The sequence below is a fragment of the Cottoperca gobio genome, chromosome 21 (assembly GCF_900634415.1).
Source record: "Cottoperca gobio chromosome 21, fCotGob3.1, whole genome shotgun sequence".
NCBI lineage: Eukaryota > Metazoa > Chordata > Actinopteri > Perciformes > Bovichtidae > Cottoperca > Cottoperca gobio.
The window spans coordinates 4,145,727-4,164,038 of NC_041375.1; the positions used below are offsets into that span (position 1 = coordinate 4,145,727).

Below are 18,312 nucleotides of genomic sequence, written 5' to 3' on the forward strand. Positions count from 1 at the left end.
AAAACAAAACTGAGGGAGCAGGCTAAGATAATAAAAAGCAAGACAAACCAGGTTGGCACGAGGGAACACCAGAATCAACGCAGGGATAAACACAGAACGAACAACCACACCAGGAAACATAGACGAACCAACAAGGAACAACGGAACATACAGGTATATATTTACTGTAGGGCAGTGGTCCCCAACCACCGGTCCGCGGTAACCCTAACCCTAACCCCATATATATATATATATATAGAAATATATATATATATAGAATATATATATATATATATATATATATATATAATATAAATATATATATAATACAGGTACAATTTGCAGCGGTCCTTATTTCATGTGTATTACAACACAGCGAGATTTTAAATAACCCCTGTCTCTATTACACCACACTCCAGTAGTTTGATTGGAAATCGTCTTTGCTATTGAGTATGTTGCTTGTGCAAGTTTAATGTGTATGAGATCAGCTAAATGTTTAACATATAAATGTGACAACTTTTGTCAGGTGCCTAAAACCAATTCACACTGCACAGTAATGTAGCGTCAGCATATGAGGTCATGACCAATCATTGTTTGTAACAGGATTTTGTTTAGCATCTGAATACAGTGTGCTTCGTTTAATTTAATAAGCATACTAGAGTGATTTATTACAGCCGCCAAGGAGGTAATAAAGATTTTCTTGTTTGGGTTTGTTGGTTTCTGTGTCTGTTTGTGAGCAGGATTACGGAAAAACTACTGGCCCATTTTCCATGAAACTTGGTGTAAGGTTGTAGCATGAGTTAAAGAAGCTCATTAGAGCGGATCCGAATCACAGGGGGGATACACGCAATTCTTTTGCCTTATAGAAATGGCCTTGGCGAAGCTCTACACTGATGTAATTGTTTTGTGATGATTGCTTTTTAAAATATTTTCCTTTCCCCCCCCCCTCAGCTGAAACAGGGCTTTAATGTCGGTTTGTTGTAATCCCACACTTTGATCTTTGAAATGTACCATGAAGTCTTTGCTTGCTGTTAATTGTAACCTGTAATGACTGATGAACAGAACAACAAAGAGACCTGGCTTTGCTTTAAAATGAGTAAACCAGTCTCCTGCTAATCACACACTTTGATATGGGATCAAAGTGTGTGATTAGCAGGAGACTGGTTTACTCAGGCTTTGAACTGATCACTTGTCTTTGTGCTTGGGGTTCAGAATCTACACTAGCTGGTTATATGTATCTGCTGACAGTGTGAGTGAAGGAGTCTCCTATTGCAAGGTGTTGAGAAAGCTCTCACCTATCCGTAGGATTACATTCCGTTATCTGACTACATGTGTATCTGGGAGTGATTAAGCTTGATAAAAGCTCATAATCTATAGGATTCCTGTTTGTCACTGCTGACAACAGGCCTGTGTGTGTTAGCCCTGTAGACGTCTTTTAATGCTCTTGTCAGAGCAAATCCTTGCAGCCTGGTGTGTATGACATCTTTATGGACCAGTAGTTTCAAACAAATGCAACTGCACTCCAATCACATGGGAGACATTTGGAACATGTTCTCTCGCTCTTAATATGTTCTGTTCCTTTCCCGCTGAAGCTTAGAAAAACATTTAGAAATAAAAATAAAATAGCTTATTAGCTTTGAGCTATAAAGGCACAGAAGTGTGTGGGTTTGACGTTGACTGATTTCTCACTGATTCAGAGTGACAGCCTCCTTTGTTTGCACGTCAAAGCGTAAATGGATTGTATGCTTCCATTTATTCTCTATTTTTCGTATATACCAGTGGAAGAGTTCTGCTTGGGTCTGGCTGTCAATATAAAATATAAAAAGCCATCTTCTTACAACTTTGTCTTCAGAGGTTTCTGAATAATGCAGAAGGAGTTGTCTTAAAACTAATTTATTCCATATATCATATTCTAGTGTCCCACCTCGAGCCTAAACTGCTGATAAAAAAACAAATGAACTAGGTGGTGAATGTGAGTGGGGAGTCACAGATGTAATGCCGAAAACAAAGGGACAAACTGTCCCAGCTGTCTCAGTGGAGCCTGCCTGGTATGTAAGAAAAAGGACCAATTATTCCATTGAAAAAAGCACCTGGGTCTCTATATACTAATTGTCTATAAGTACATTTAAAATAAGTCTGTTTGATTTGTGGCTGCTGCAGTGAATATTGATACCGACTAATATTTATCAACATTTATCCATTCCTGCCAACAAACACATGCGTTCCTTACACTGTCTATAAAAGCCCTGATGCTGTTGGGCATGTTTAATCTACTAAATACATGCAGAATATTATGAGACAGGGCAGCAGACAGATAGATCAGAGATCATTCATAATGATGTTTCTATCCCTTTAATATCTCTGGACTGGTATTGTATACTGCAATAATGTTGCAACCAAGCGGCAACCGCCGGGTCTGAAAAGTTAAGCCAATGCGGAAGTGCCTTAAACCTGCCTTCTATTGCACAGCAGGGGGCGACTCCACTACAAAATAAGTTACAACAAAAATAAGTCTGTTTGTATAAAGGTCTATGAGAAAATTATCCTATTTCTCATTTTCTTTATTACCTCAGTAAATATTTTCATATTGAGTTTACGATCTTAATATGTAGCTTCAAGTCTTTTCAACACAGCATGATGTTCAGCATGATGGTCACATTTAGAGTGAAATAGAGGATAAAGCCGACTAGGCTTTAGGGTGTGTTTTTGTCTTAGAACTTTAACCCTTTCACAGTGTGTTTTCACTTTATAAAAGATTATTGTAACATGTTTGTTAAATGTCTGTTAAGTTGTACTTAGCTCCACCCTCTTATATGACTTCTGTTTGCAAAATAACAATATGGCGACAGCCAAAAGGCCAAACCCGAGGCTTCAAAACGGTAGTCCACAAATCAACGTGACGACGTCCACTTCTTATATACAGTCTATATTTGCAACTCAATGAGCAGGACAGCCTTGTTAATATGGGATGTAGATTATTATGCATCAATGTACTGTACCATTAATTGTAAGGTATTTAAAAGAGATATTTTCACATGTTATTTTATCTAAAAACACTTAGAGTTATGACACTTTAGCTTTCCAAAGGCTGTAAAATATAAGACATAGTATCTGTGACTTCCCCCACAAGTTACTGACAGCTTTGAGTTTACTTATCACTTGCCACTCTCTTGGCAGTGACATGGAAACAGAAAAGTCCAACTTGTATAACCTGAGTTTAGATGAGATGAGGCTACCACCTCAGCTGGGTAATAATAATAATAATAATAATAATAATAATAATAATAAAAAATTGTATTTGTAAAGCGCCTTTCAAAGCTAAAAGCAATCTCAAGGCGCTAAAATGCAGGACAACAACAAAAACAACAACAACAGACATAAGAGGTTACGGAAATGCTTTATTGAAGAGAAATGTTTTTTGGCCCTTCTTAAAGGAGTCAGTGGACTGTGGAGCCCTTAGGTGTTCTGGGAGGGAATTCCACAGATAAAGAGCCGATCGCCCATGGTGTGGAGCTTGGTCCTGGGGGGGTGGAGCAAAGTTTTTTTAGAGGAGCGGAGGTTGCGTGTGGAGGTTTGTTGAGGGAGGAGTTTCTTGAGGTACGGAGCATTTCCATGTATGCATTAATGGGTGAGTAGGGAGATTTTATACTCAATCCTGAATGAGACAGGGAGGGAGTGGAGAATCAGGATCCTAGCGGCGCTGTTTTGGATATATTGAAGCTTTTGAAGGCTCCCGCTTGGAATCCCGATGAAGAGAGCGTTGCAGTAGTCCAACCTTGAGGAGACAAAGGCGTGGACGAGTTGTTCAGCATCTGACAGGGAGAGTGTGGGGCGGAGTTTTGCAATGTTCCTGAGGTGGTAGAAGGAGGTCTTGCACAGATGTTTGATGTGGGTGTCAAAGGTCAGATGAGGATCAAATCTTACACATAGGTTGGTGACTGATGGTGATAGGGGTATGTCTTGGCCAGAAAAAGTGATGTGGGTTATGGGGTAAGACTGGACCTGGTGTGGTGTGCCAACTAAAATAGCCTCTGTTTTTGAGCTATTTAGGAAATGTTCTTTCATCCAAGCCTTTATCTCCTCAAGGCAGGTGTTTAATGATGTTGATGATGATGACGACGATGATGATGATGAAGATGTCGACAGTGGGGCATCGGGTCGGTTTTTATATATAGCCGTGTGTCATCAGCGTAGCAATGGAATGGTATTCCATGCTGGCTGATGACACGGCCAAGGGGCAGAGTGTAGAGGGTGAACAGAGTGGGGCTGAGAACCGACCCTTGAGGGACACCACAGGTTACTGGGTGTATCTGGGAACTTGCACCTCCCAATGATACATACTATGTTCTTCCAGAGAGGTAGGACTGGAACCAGCTCAGGGCGGAGTCAGAGAGTCCGATGGTGTAGTGGAGGCGCTGAAGGATGATCTGATGGTCGACCGTGTCGAACGCTGCAGTCAGATCCAGGAGGATGAGTAGAGATGGGGAACCAGCGTCAGCCGCCATCAGTAGGTCGTTTGTGACCCTGACCAGAGCTGTTTCGGTGCTGTGGGCGGAACGGAATCCGGACTGGAATTTCTCTAAGAAGCAGTTGGTTTTGAGATGGTCCTGAAGCTGGGTGTGTGGGTGTGATAATAATATACACCTGTCGATCAAGCAAACATGCCTCCAATTTGAAAGGACCAGTGTGTAGGACTTGGAATTGATTGACTATGTTTTCATCTACAGTTAGGTCCATAAATATATGGACATTGACACAATTTTCATCATTCTGGCTCTGTACACCACCACAATGGAATTTTTTTTTTTGAAATTAAACAATCAATATGTGCTTTAAGTGCAGACTTTCAGCTTTAATTTAAGGGTATTTACATCCAAGTCAGATGAATGGTGGAGGAATTACAACACATTTTATACGTGGTATCCCCTTTTTTTAATCATCATAATTTTTTTAATCATGCAGGTGGTCCAAATGGTTGAAGAGCAGCTTTCAATTTACTTTGGGTATGTCGTATTTTCGGGTAAATTCGCCCACCTTCTAAGAGGTTTTTTAAGGGGTTTAATAGAGTGGGTTCTGTAATAGGTTTTATTAGTACATACTTGCAGTGGGTTTTACTAAGTATATGGTTTGTATGATGAATATATATATATATAGTATATGTATATATTTATGTTATATAGATATATATATATTATATATATATATATATATGTATATATAATTCATATTATATATATAGTATATATCTGTATATATATTATATATATATGTTATATATATGTATATATATAGTATATTAGGATGTATATGATATATTATATGTATATGTATATATAGATGGTATTTATATTATATAGCTATTATCATATATATATATGTCTGTCTATCTCTCTATCTTCTGTCTCTGTCTCTCTCTGTCTCTGTCTCTGTCTCTCTCTCTGTCTGTCTCTGTCTCTCTCTGTCTCTGTCTCTGTCTCTCTCTCTGTCTCTGTCTCCTCTCCTCTCTCTTCTGTCCTCTCTCTCTCTGTCTCTGTCTCTCTCTCTCTGTCTGTCTGTCTCTCTGTCTGTCTCTCTCTGTCTCTCTCTGTCTCTGTCTCTCTCTCTCTCTCTCTCTGTCTCTCTCTCTCTCTCTCTCTCTCTGTCTCTCTTATATTATTTATTATTCTATCCTTCTCTATGTATTATATATATATATCTCTATGTATGTCTATATATTATATTTTATATGTTATCTATATATTATATATATATGTATTATGGGTATTATAGATGTATGTATATATATATTATATCTATGTATGTATATATATATGTTATATATTTGTATCTTTATATTATCTATTATATATTATATATCTATATATATATATATTATATCTTGATATGTATCTTTATGTTATATATATTCTATGATCTATATATATCTAATATATTGTACATATATGTCTTATTCACTGGCCCGAGGACAGATTTTTCTCTATGTCCTTATGTTCTTGTCCCTTTGGACTTATATGTATATATATATATATATTCTGAGATCTCAGCAGTTATTCTATTGAGTACATTTTCCTCATGACCTGTAGAACCATCGTCCCAGCTACAAAATACAACCCAAGTTGTAATACTCTGTAGTTTTCCTTTAAGATTGCTGAAGATAATCAGTGCCAAAGTTACTAGGCAAGAAGTGTCTGAGGTATAGTATTGAATTAATTTGACCAAATCAAAGCAGAGGGTGAAGCAGTTTCAGCCTTTTGAAGTGTGAAATGTTTGATCTCTGAGTACAACCCTGGACCATGGAGTGAAGATAATATAGTTCATCAAGTTATCGTAGAACCGGACTAATAGTGTCTTCATGTGCAAAGTCTATAAATGGGCTTGTTATAGTGGGAAGCTAGTGCAGTGTCACAAAAGTTCAAAACCCTAAGCTTCATACCTGTCAGTGCACCTCGAGGCAACATTGCTACGGCAACAGATGGTTCCAATGCGCTTCAGTATACAGTGTCAGCTGCACATATCCTTTAGCCCAAAGCTTTGACATTCTTTGGTAGTCATTTGGCCAGACATATTTTCCACTGTACAGATCCATCCAGGCAGCTACTCCCACTAGACTCGATTTTCTTGTGTGTGTAGGCGGGGGAGGACTCAGCTACACTTCCTCTGTGGTGACACTCCCAAGACACTCTTTAGGTGTCTGTGCTGTTTTTCTCTTTGTTTTACTCAGACGTTTCATGTCATACAATAATATCTCTTGGGAGAATACGGACTGCCTTGTTTATAGTGAGCTGAAGTGAAACTAGAGCTTTGAATTCTGTTCGAGAAGACATTAAACACATGCAGATATTTGTTCCAAAGTTTCAGAAAACAAGAGGAATACCTTGTGTCTTACCTTGTGACTTTGTGCAGGCTCAGATAAAGCTATTATGATTAAAACATTTTAATCGATTAATCGACACATAAAATTCTTCAACACAGCATGACAGATGGGAACATTACTCGTCACATATGACTTCCACTTGTCCATCTTGATGTTTTAACATCATCTTCTACGTGATCTTTTAGCTTCTGATCCTCCTTAGTTTTAGTTCACGATCACAATAACACTCATGATTCAGAAGACTAAATCATCAGCGCATATCAGATGGTTAATAAGACTATCCCACATCATACATTTATATTTTATCATTCATATTTCTTTCAGATGATCAAAAGTTTTGGCCAGATGAACATTGTGGGCACAGTAACTTTGCAAAAACATTCAAGGGTTCAAAAACTAATTCCAAGTACAGAAGTATTCATTCATCAATACAGATATTAAATCTGAGGAACACTTTTTAAATTATGTGGAAATACCTTTTAATGAGAGAAGTTGGAGACTGCCCCAAGCCTGGCCGTCATATTGGGATGGTCAATATGTGCTTTCAAAGATCAACCTTATAATATTAATACCATTGTGTTATATTGGCACCAAATGCTTTTGCTTTCAGACATTATATCCATGTGCACAGCCACTGTTGTACTTCAGTGTTGAAAATGTCACAACCTTTTTGGTTTTATCATCAAGCCGGCAACAAAGGTCACCGTACCCATGTAAGCCCTACGCCTCATTTAATGGAGTATTGCTGAAAAGCTCCTTTGAGGGCTCATTTAGTGCCCGTGGAGGTTTTTTCAATTTCATGGCAGAAAATTAGGAAGTTTCAGCATGTCAGAGTTTGAGAAATGTGTCTGAGCACCTTGGAGAATATTTTTTTTATTCTCAGACACAGTTCTCGGCAACATGGAGAGATATTTGTAATAAAGTCTGCAAATTTATATTGAGAACACTCAACCCCTGTGTCAACTGCACTTCATTCAGTTTGTACTGAGAAGTTAGACTCTGCATAAAGTCGATATGAGTCACTTGCAGCTCGGTGAATCCTCTTCTCTCTAAACACTAATTTACTTTCACTATGAACAAGGACGCTGTATTATTGATGTACCAGCTTATTGTTATGGGCCGTTCATGGGTGCTTAGGCTGGAGTCCAAAGCCTCATTGTAGTCTTTGTATAATGTCTTTATAACAGCCATAAGCCTCATTAACATCTGTTTAGTTTCTTAAACTATACTTTGGAGAAAAAGATAATAACATACCATGTTCTCCGTAGGAGTTAGATACCATTTGCACTGGAACACAAAACTACTATACTATGTAATATTTAACGTTTAAGGGGAAGTGTAACATACTGTAGTTACTTATATAACACCAACTCCTAACAAAAACATCTGGCTCTTTAGCTTCTAAATGCTCCCCTATGTGTATGTTAGCTCGTAGCTTAGCTTGTTTGTCAGCTGTTTGGTGCTTAGCAGATAGTGTACAGTGGGTTTTTAGAGCTTTTTCATTAGAAAGCAAGACTGTGAGAGTGAACGGACACAGTAAAGCTGTGAGCCAGAAAACCAAAAGAATGAGCTAAAATAGGCAAAACATCTCTGTAGAGCTGAGGGGAACTAAAGAATCAGGTGATAATTATCTGTGGGCTGCTCACTAAGAGTGACACCTTTCACATTACACATAGTCATTTGATCCATTGTTATCATAAGAATATTAATTATAGCTGATTGAAGCAATTAATGTATTGCTCAGGTTACTAAACTCTACCAATAGCTGTCCTCCAATAACTTTCACATCTAGCGCCATATTAAGGGGCGGGAGCAGTGCATCCTTTTTCGGTTAATGTTATTACAGTATTTGGGGCCAGTGCAACCTTTTGCAGCTCAACTTCGGCAACATCTGGATATAAATATCTGGAGAACAATGAAAATGAAATCAACCTGTTCACATTCCCAACTCATAACATACGGACGCTTGGTCAGAACTCTTTGGCATCACTTTTTAACGCACTGGGTAACCCTATGTCGTCACTTGTGTTTAGGCAATAAAACTACTTGGTTAGGTTTAGGAAAAGATTGTGGTTTGCAAGTAAGTGTGTTATGTACCTTAAGTTATGTACGCAAGTTAAATAAGTTAAGTATGTTACGTAAGTTAACTTATGTACGTAATTTTAAAACAAGTCAACTTGGAGTTTTGGTTTCACACGAGACTGAAAGTCATGTGTTTGTTGGACTCATCCATCCACCCCGACCTATGACTTACAAATGGACGGCCGGGGCAGTTGCTCTGAGCGTCTAATTTCAGCAAATAATTTTACATTGGCGTGTGTTGAAAGCGCGGTGCGTATTTGACAACCTTTAAACAATTACTATAAAGCCTTGGGAACTCTGTGGGCTCCATGTTTAACCACACCAATGATTCCTTCTTTGTAGTTTTTATTTCCACCACGGTGCTTTTAATTGCAGGTATCCATACATCTCAGTGATGTATATTGAAAGCAATATGCTGGAATTGACCTCTGGGTTTGAACTTTTTTTCTTACACCTGTGTCGGGCATAGTGGATAATTCGTTTCACAAGGTATTTAATAAGTTCTGTCTGTATAATGGATGGCAGCAACCAAGTTCTACAAGTTATTGAGAAAAGTCATGTTCTCACTGTTGTGTGCTGCGGAGGCAGCATTGGACAGAAAGAAAGGCTGGACAGCCTGAAGGAATGGTTCAAAATGAACTCTCTGACAACACCTTCCAAGATGATGCAGAGCACTTGTAGCCTCCTGCGGACCCCTCCAGATGTACCAGGGAGCACTTAAAACTCTCATATGTGCCATTGGGGTGCGCAATACTTCATGCCGTAATAGCCTCAGTAAAATGAAAAGGTACTGAAAGTTGGACTGTTCTCTGTTCCTGTTTGATAGCATACACATGCCTCGCTGGGGCAGTTTGATTCTAACAGCATGCTCAAAGGTGTTATGTATTTTGGTGAATATCTTTGTTAATACACAAAAGTACATTATCTATTATTATATAGATTATAGACTTTTGTTTTGGCTCTCTTAATAGATAACCAATGATAAATCCTTTCATTTTCATATCTGAGAGGCTATCTTTGTTCATCTGCATTATTAATGTGAAGAGTCTATTCGTCCTTACTGTATGACCGTTCTTGTTGAATGGCTCCAATGTTGTCAACAATCAGCATTTGTACTGGATATAATTTCTCCAAAACTCGTACACAACAAATACTTCAGCGACCTGTGAAAATCCCCACTGCAAATGTCTGGCCTTAGAATCATTTTGCCGATGCCTACATCATTGATATCCCAGTTGGTAGACTTACTGTATGGAAAACAAGCATTTGCCAAAGTCATCATAATTTAATCAAGCTGTCCCAGCTTGGGAGATCGCTCATGTTGGCTTCTCATTTATATTTTAGTAAGAGCCCCAGTCATTCGCCAATCTGTGACCCTATCACTATTTATGACTACAACTCATTTCAACTGCTGTACAATCCAAGATTTTCATGCATATTTCACAGCATTGGAAATACCTGACAAAAAAAGCTTTTATTCCATGGACAAGGCCCCTTGGTGCAACAACATACAATGATGTTTTAGACACTCGTTCAACTCTGAAGCAACAGTTCAGGGAGCGCCATTTCCTGTTAGCTGCCGTACATAAATAAATCGTTTTCTGGGATTGGTGTAGAAGAACTTATCCTTGCAATTACATAAATATTGGATGATTCCGCAGCTCACTAATAATGTCCAGTGCCAACGTTCAGTACCAATTCAGGAAGCAGTGTTCCCCTCGTGTAGCGACATGGACAGTGAGGGTGCGGAGGGCATCTGACTGTTAAGTGAGCAGTTTGTGTTTATGTCCCGTAGTTGCCTTAACCATATACCTTAACCTTAGTTTATTTGCCATGAACACTGGTATTCATCTGTGAATATGCTGAGCAGGGTTTATTTATATTAACATAATGTCATGTATAAATGTAGAAACAAGCTGAGAAAACCTGCTGAAAGTGCTGATGCGCTGCTTTCTCACACTATCTCGTATATGCCTGCAGAAGATGAAAGAAAAAAATAATTGTATTTTTATTTTTTTAATGAATTGATTTACAGTGGCATACATAATGTAAATGAAAACGAGTGTGATAAAAAACACTTTATATGTAAAAAAAACTGCATTTTAGTTTGCTATCTTACAAATATATTTTTACAACCTTTAACTGTACTATAATGTTTTGAGTGATTATCACTAAAGATTTATACATTTCTTATTGGCACTGTGGCATTTTTCTTGTATTTTTACATAGACAAAAGAGACTTATAGCTAATTTTGTGCTTTAAAAAAAAGAATGCAAAAATGAATCAAAATAAACTGTACCCACCATGCCCAGATATTAGAAAGAGAAACATCGTATTTGAATGCAATGACTCTTAACACAATTTCAGTTACTTTGATGAATATAATTTTGCCCCAGCGTAAACCCATTGTCAGTGAAGTGTATCTCTGAGAATTTACATTGGCAGTCCAGAATTGTCTCTTGTAAGGTATTCCTCTGCTTTGTATCAGAGCTGAATACACGAGTGTCATCTTCATGATGAAATGCAAAACTACGGCCTGTTTCTGTGCCCGATCACCAGCCACAGTCAGAGGTCTATTATCATGTCAGCTCCGGCTTCTCCACTGGGAGTTTGAGACAGCTTTACATGCACCCCTCTGTCACTTTGAATGCATATCTCCCTCTGTGTCTCCCGCTCTCCATCCCTCTCTCTCTTTCCCTCTCTCTCTGTCACTCTCTCTCTGTCTCCCTGTCTCTCCCCGTCTCTCTCGGGCGTTCAGTACAGAGGCGATGATGGGTTTCTCAGATGGAATTAAAATGTCTCATCCCACAGCTGTCACCCATGCAAATTGCATTGTCTACCGATTCTATCACTGAGAGCAGCCAGCAGTCTGTTATGTTTGATGCCTTCTTCCTTTTCATTTTGTGTCATGATGTCATTATCTGTGGCACTGCTGCTTCTCTCGTTAATGTTTCAGACAGTCATCTTTTAATCTCTCTTTCTGTCTTTATTTTGCTGCAGGTTTACCGCCACTCCTACATGGCCTCCTACAGTATCTACAATATTCACACTCGGTAAGTGTTTTTGTCCTCCTCCACAGCTGATGTGAGGCAACGTGTATGGTAAAAAAACTTGTCATCATGGAAGAAACATAGCTGTGAGCCAAGTTGTTTGCAGTACAGTACAGCACATATTCTATCAGTAAGGGCTAAGGGCAATGAAAGTATTGTTATCACCTGTTTACATGTTGTGACGTGCATGAAGAAAAGGTGGGAGTTTCTCACTTTGTCTCCTTGCTCCAGCAGACCTAGGCTGCAGCCATATTTACAGGGGCGACACATTTTTAAACAATTATTTTGGATGTTATCAGCCCATTAAATGGCCATTATCAGTTGTAATCACTACCATTATAATGCTGCAGACAGGGCAAACTGCACCTACCTGTATGTTGTGAAATGGTCGCAGTTCTGAGCATTTGGCTAATGTTGTGAATTGAAACACAACTACTAGGTTAAGTTTAGGAGAAGATCAAGGTTTGAGTCCAAATAAGTACGTTTGTTATGTAACTTAAGTTACATACGTAAGTTAAGTATTTTACGTACTTGACGTGAATTACGTATGTATGTAAGGTTAAATAAACCTAAAAGTCCGATGTTTGCTTGACATTGGCATTTTGGGCATTTAATCGGCTGATAACATTTGAAGCGGGTGTTTTAGCCCACCCTTAGACAAACTTGAGACAACTGCAACCCCCCAACAAACATGTTAGTAAATTCCCACCATCATTTAGCGAATGCCGATTAACTACCATTGGATTAATTAAAATACTGAGATATTGAAGAAAACTTGATGATTCTCAGGAAAATCCTGTAGTTATAGTGAGTATTTAATGTTCTATGATTTCTAAGTGGATTTATGGACATTTGTCTGGGGGCATCACAGTTTAAAAACCTCTGCTATTGAGAAATGCCCTCAGTCTGTGACATCATGAATTTCAATTTCAAAGATAATGTTGGCTCCCTTACTGTTGCTCCATTGCATTTATATTTCCCGCAATGGGCTCAGGCTAATGTTAATACTGTATGTAACTGCAGGGTTCTATATCATTAGCTGATGAAGTGAAAACTTCAGCATTGTGAACCTAGAGACCATTTTGTGATGGGGTCACATCAGCCCCGTCGCCAAATTGGTATAGGGGCTTAAAGTGCTTGGACCACGGCCATCTTTTAGCTCGACCTTCACTTTGATCTCAGCACAGTTGCGATGCTATTGCGGTGACAAAATCTGTCCTCAGACACACCCAGAACTACAAGCTGTAAATGAATGTATGCTCAGTTATAATAAAGGTTGAAGACTATCAGTCGATCCTTTTGCTTTACAGGAGGATCTTTAGAACATCAAAATGTCACAATCTTTGTCCAAAGTGCTGATCCCAGTCATGCTGGGATGCAGACACACTGCCAGTCTCGGTCACAGTGACGGGCAGGATTCCCACTACTAATGGAAGAGGATTAAAACTTTATATGGCTGATGGGATTTTCCTTTTCAAACAAAAGTGTTATTTTAGGAAGCTTTGTGATAAATTCCTCAGATATTGTGCCATTTTGGGGAACCACTCTGGCATGTTATTTATATCTTGGTCATCTCTGTTCTGATATAAGACTGTGGGTCTGTCGCCAACTAGTGCTCATTTGAATTTATGACTCATCACCTTGTTGGAACAAAAGAAAATGAGACACAGCTTGTGTTATAACACAGGAAAACTGGAACAGAAAAGATTGTAACAACATGGGTTTGCCCCTTAAAATGTTCTCACTAACTGCACCCTACTTCATTTTAATATGAGGTCTTAGCTACTATTAGAAGGCACCGTTGTGCTTATATTACAGGCCATAGTTGGAAATGTATGTTTTAACGCTTCAACTAACTATTTTCATTATTGATTAGTCTCATGATTATTATTATCTCCCATAATGTAAGACCAAGAAATGTTCACACTTTAGAACCTGGAACTATCAATCTTTTGCATTTTTGCATCTTTGAAAATGTTTTAATTGTTTGTTCCCATGACCAACACCACTAGATGTGTGTGATGAAATTGCTTGTTGTGTTTTTTTTCAGAGAGGTTTGGGAGCTGGACCCTCCTGAGGTGGTGAACTCAGTCCTTCAGTACGCGGCTTGGGGAGTGCAAGGCCAACAACTGGTGAGAACACACAGAATAACCTTATACAGTGCCCTCTAAAACTATTGGAACAGCGAGGCCAACTCCTTTATTTTTGCTGTACACTGAAAACAATTGAGTTTGATGTCAAAAGATGAATACGAGAAAAAAAAGATCAGTGTTTCAGCTTCTAATTCCAGGTATTTACATTTAGATCAGTTAAACAACTTAGAAGATAGCACCTTTTATTTGAACCCACCCATTTTTCAAGTGAGCAAAAGTATAGGAACATGTGACTGACAGGTGTTTTTTGTTGCCCAGGTGTGTCCTGTACATTGATTATTCAAACAATAAATAGCACTGAACGTCTACTCTAAGTTTCAGCTTCAGGTTTTGCCTATGCAGATTGCATTTATAGTTTTAAAGGTGTAACCAACATGAAGACCAGAGAGCTGTCTATGGGAGAAAAGCAAGCAATGTTGAAACTGAGAGAAGATGGAAAATCAATCAGAGCCAATGCACAAACATTGGCCATAGCCAGTACAACCATTTGGAATGTCCTGAAGAAGAAAGAAACCACTGGTGTACTGAGCAATAGATGTCGAACTGGTAGACCAAGGAAAACATCAACAGTTGATGACAGAAACATTGTGAGAACTGTAAAGAGAAACTCTAAAACAACTGTCCGTGACATCACCAACAACCTCCAGAGGGCATGAGTGAAGGTTTCACAACCCACCGTTCGTAGAAGACTTTGGGAACCAAAGTACAGAGGCTACACCAGAAGATACAAATAAGCAATAAGAACAGGAAGGCCAGATTAGAATTTGCCAAAAAGTACAGAGACAAGGCTCAAAAGGTCTGGGAAAAAGTTGTATGGACTGATGAGACAAATATTAACATTTACCAAAGTGATGGAAAGGCTAACGTGTGGAGAAAGAAGGGATCTGCTCATGATCCCAAACACACAAGCTCATCTGTGAAACACGGTGGCGGTAATGTCATGGCTGGGGCTTGCATGGCTTCTTCTTGGACGGGCTCATTGATCTTCTTTGATGATGTAACACATGATGGCAGCAGCAACATGAACTCAGAAGTCTACAGAAACATTTTGCCTGCCAATTTAAAGAGAGATGAAACCAAACTGATCGGGAGATCCTTCATCATGCAGCAAGTCAACGACCCAAAACACACTGCCAAAACAACCAGGGGAAAGAAGTGGAAGGGTTTAGACTGGCCAAATCAATCTCCAGACTGAAACCCTATTGAGCATTTTACTTGCTAAAGAGGAGACGAAGGGAGAAACCCCCGAATCAAACAATAACTGAAAGAGGCTGCGGTGAAAGCCTGGAAAGGCATCACAAAAGAAGAATGCAAAAGTTTGGTGACGTCAATGGGTGGCAGGCTTGATGCAGTTATTGCAAGCAAAGGATTTGCAACTAAATATTAGGTATTATTCACTTTTCACACTATTTTAACTTAGAAGGTGGGCGAATTTACCCGAAAATACCTACAAACGACATACCCAAAGTACATTTTAGTAGTAATCACACAGAGTAAGTGAAGTATAAAGAATTTCTTTCTAATATTTTTACGCTTTTTTTGTATGTCCTTCTGTAAATAATATATATTATTTTGGAAATACATTTTATTTTGAAAAAACGAACCAAGGGAAGTGATGCATCTAACGAAAGAGGCGCTCGTTTTCTATACGATGCGCACGCCACCAGGACGCTGAGCTGGTCCAGGGTCAGTCTGTAACAAAAGAAGTGGGTGGGCACTTTCTTATCAAGTTGACGTGCTCATGAAGGTTGTAAAAAAACCGATCGAAGCTCCGATTGGCTCAAATGAAGTGTCAATCTAATGCTGAGAGCCCGCGCTAAAACCAGGACGTGTCTGAACCGTGATGAGCGCACAAGATATTAAGTTATGACTGTTTATGTCATAACTTAATGTTGTTATGTAATATGTTTATCACACAATGTAAAAAATCGATCAGCTGATTTTACAGATTGCAACACCTGTTCATGGACTTTTAACAATGTGACGATGTTCACAGTGGATACCGGCGGGCCCGCACACGGTAAGAGGTTTTAAGTCTCTGTTCCTATACTTTTGCTCACCTAAAAATGTGGTTTTCTGTTATAAACGATGCTATCTTCTAAGCTGTTTATCAGATCTAGATGTAAATACTTGGAAATAGAAGCTGAAAGACTGATCTTTTTTTCTCATATTCATCTTTTGATGTCAAACTCAATTGTTTTTAGTGTACAGCAAAAATAAAGGAATTGGCCTCGCTGTTCCAATAGTTTTGGAGGGCACTGTATATACAGTCTATGAGAAAAACCTCCCACAGCTTCACCCTGCCCTTCAGCCTCTAACCTTGCCTGCATTTATTTGTTACATGACAGGGTTACTGGGAGATTATACACGCATACTTTATTTTTATACATTTACTAATTTGTGTCTCCCACCTGCTGAAGTAATTCAGTTATTTTAAAAGCATGTTTGTTTTCAAGGATAGAAGGTTTCAAGGTTAGTGTGATGAAAAAAAAACTGCAATTCTTAACCAAGTAATGACAACACATCGAATCAGCATCAAACACACATGCGGTTGCTTTCCTTTCATTATGTAATTAAATTGGCTAGCACAGAAAAGCATTAGTTTATATTGTAGCATAGTATTTATAATGTTCAACTTTGTTGTTGCTGAGTCCAACAATCTATATCTGACATCAGAATTTCAACAGAAAAAAACAATACAGTCATTTAAAGGCTCTGTAATTGTGAAGCCAACAAAAAATGAATGTATGTTCAGCTCCAGGCTTTTATCTCCTGTGTGTTTGAACTGTGAGGGCACACAAACAGTGTGGTTGTATTGCCGTGCGCTTCTATTTCAGAATTTCCAGCAATGTACTCAATTTTTGCGGGAACATAATTAGATGCACATTTATTTCCATAATCCTTTTTTTATTTATCTATACCGGACAGATGGGGAGGCTTTTTTGTTGACAGCCTAAAGGCTAAAGCAGCGTAGAGCTGTCCATATATGCAAATTTCAGCGTGTAATATTTGAACATGAATCAAACACGACTCCATTATGAAGTCATTATGGTGATAAGGAGGTGAGAGCCAGACAGATGTGACGGTGTTCTAGCTCTCGGGTGGCATGCGCAGTATCATTAGCTCGAAGTGCATCTTTGGAAACAATGACATAACATATGAAAGAGGGAAAGTCTATAAGTAGTCATAGCAATTCTTTGGGAATGTGTGTATTCTCATTAGGATGTCGGAAAGTTACGTTTGGAATATGAATTAGGGGTGTCCGTTCATCATGTCTTCAGCAATACATTGGACACATATAACAACAAGTCGGCAGTTTTCTAATTAGGAGGTTGTTTGAATGTCTTTGATAATTTGTAAATACATATCAGGAGTTTTCAAAGTGTGGGCCCTCAGAGAAGATCGAGACAAATGTCAAACGGGAATTATAATGTTGCCATGGATTCAGTGAGTAACGTGGGTGGCTACAACTCCAGTACACTTCTTCAGCCCATATTTATTAGCATTGGCAAATTGAACTATTAAAATTATGCAGATTACTATAAGCAGTTCCTGTTTGCTATATCCCAATGGATGTACAGACAATTTATTACTGGATTATTCTGATACTGTAGAAAACTTTAAAACATGATTCACAGTGAAGTTATGGAATTATGAGGAGTTATTTCTATGATTTCAAATCATGTATGGACATTTACAAGTGATTAGGATAATAGTATCAGATAAATCAGGAAATGTAAGTGACACTAAATAAGGGTTTTAAAGTAGCTTAATCGCCTCCCTAACGAGGTGTGCCTCACTGTTTCAAAAACCATGATAAATGTTCTGGCTATCTTTTTAATCCACCTTCTTTGTACTACTAAATCCCCTCTTTGGTTTACTAAGAGCCACAAACAGGGCATAGAAGTTGCAAAATAGTGAGAGATGGACTCACGCATTGTTGGTTCTGGGCTTTTCATACGAGTCACACTATGCCAGCTTTATCCTTGTCAAGGTCATGGCCAGAGTTTAGAGATTTGCATGTTACATGTGAGTGATGAGGGCTTCTTCAATGTAAACACTAATTACAAAACGTACAAATGTAATTGGAAAGGAACTACTTTAAATTCACAAAACAATTTTTGGTTTTATTCCTGCAGCAATACAACCTCAAATGGCTGACTATGCTCACTC

The 18,312-nt window shown here is 38.6% G+C and overlaps 1 protein-coding gene across 3 annotated transcripts in view; it reads left to right on the forward strand.

Annotated features, from left to right (window-relative positions):
* Positions 1-18,312, forward strand: part of dpp10 (dipeptidyl peptidase like 10) — a 215,722-nt gene that overhangs the window by 170,965 nt on the left and 26,445 nt on the right. For all 3 annotated transcript variants that reach the window (XM_029458742.1, XM_029458743.1, XM_029458744.1), the window contains exons 6-7: positions 11,937-11,989; positions 14,037-14,118. In XM_029458742.1, coding sequence (XP_029314602.1) covers positions 11,937-11,989; positions 14,037-14,118 — 135 coding nt within the window. The remainder of the gene's footprint in view (positions 1-11,936; positions 11,990-14,036; positions 14,119-18,312) is intronic.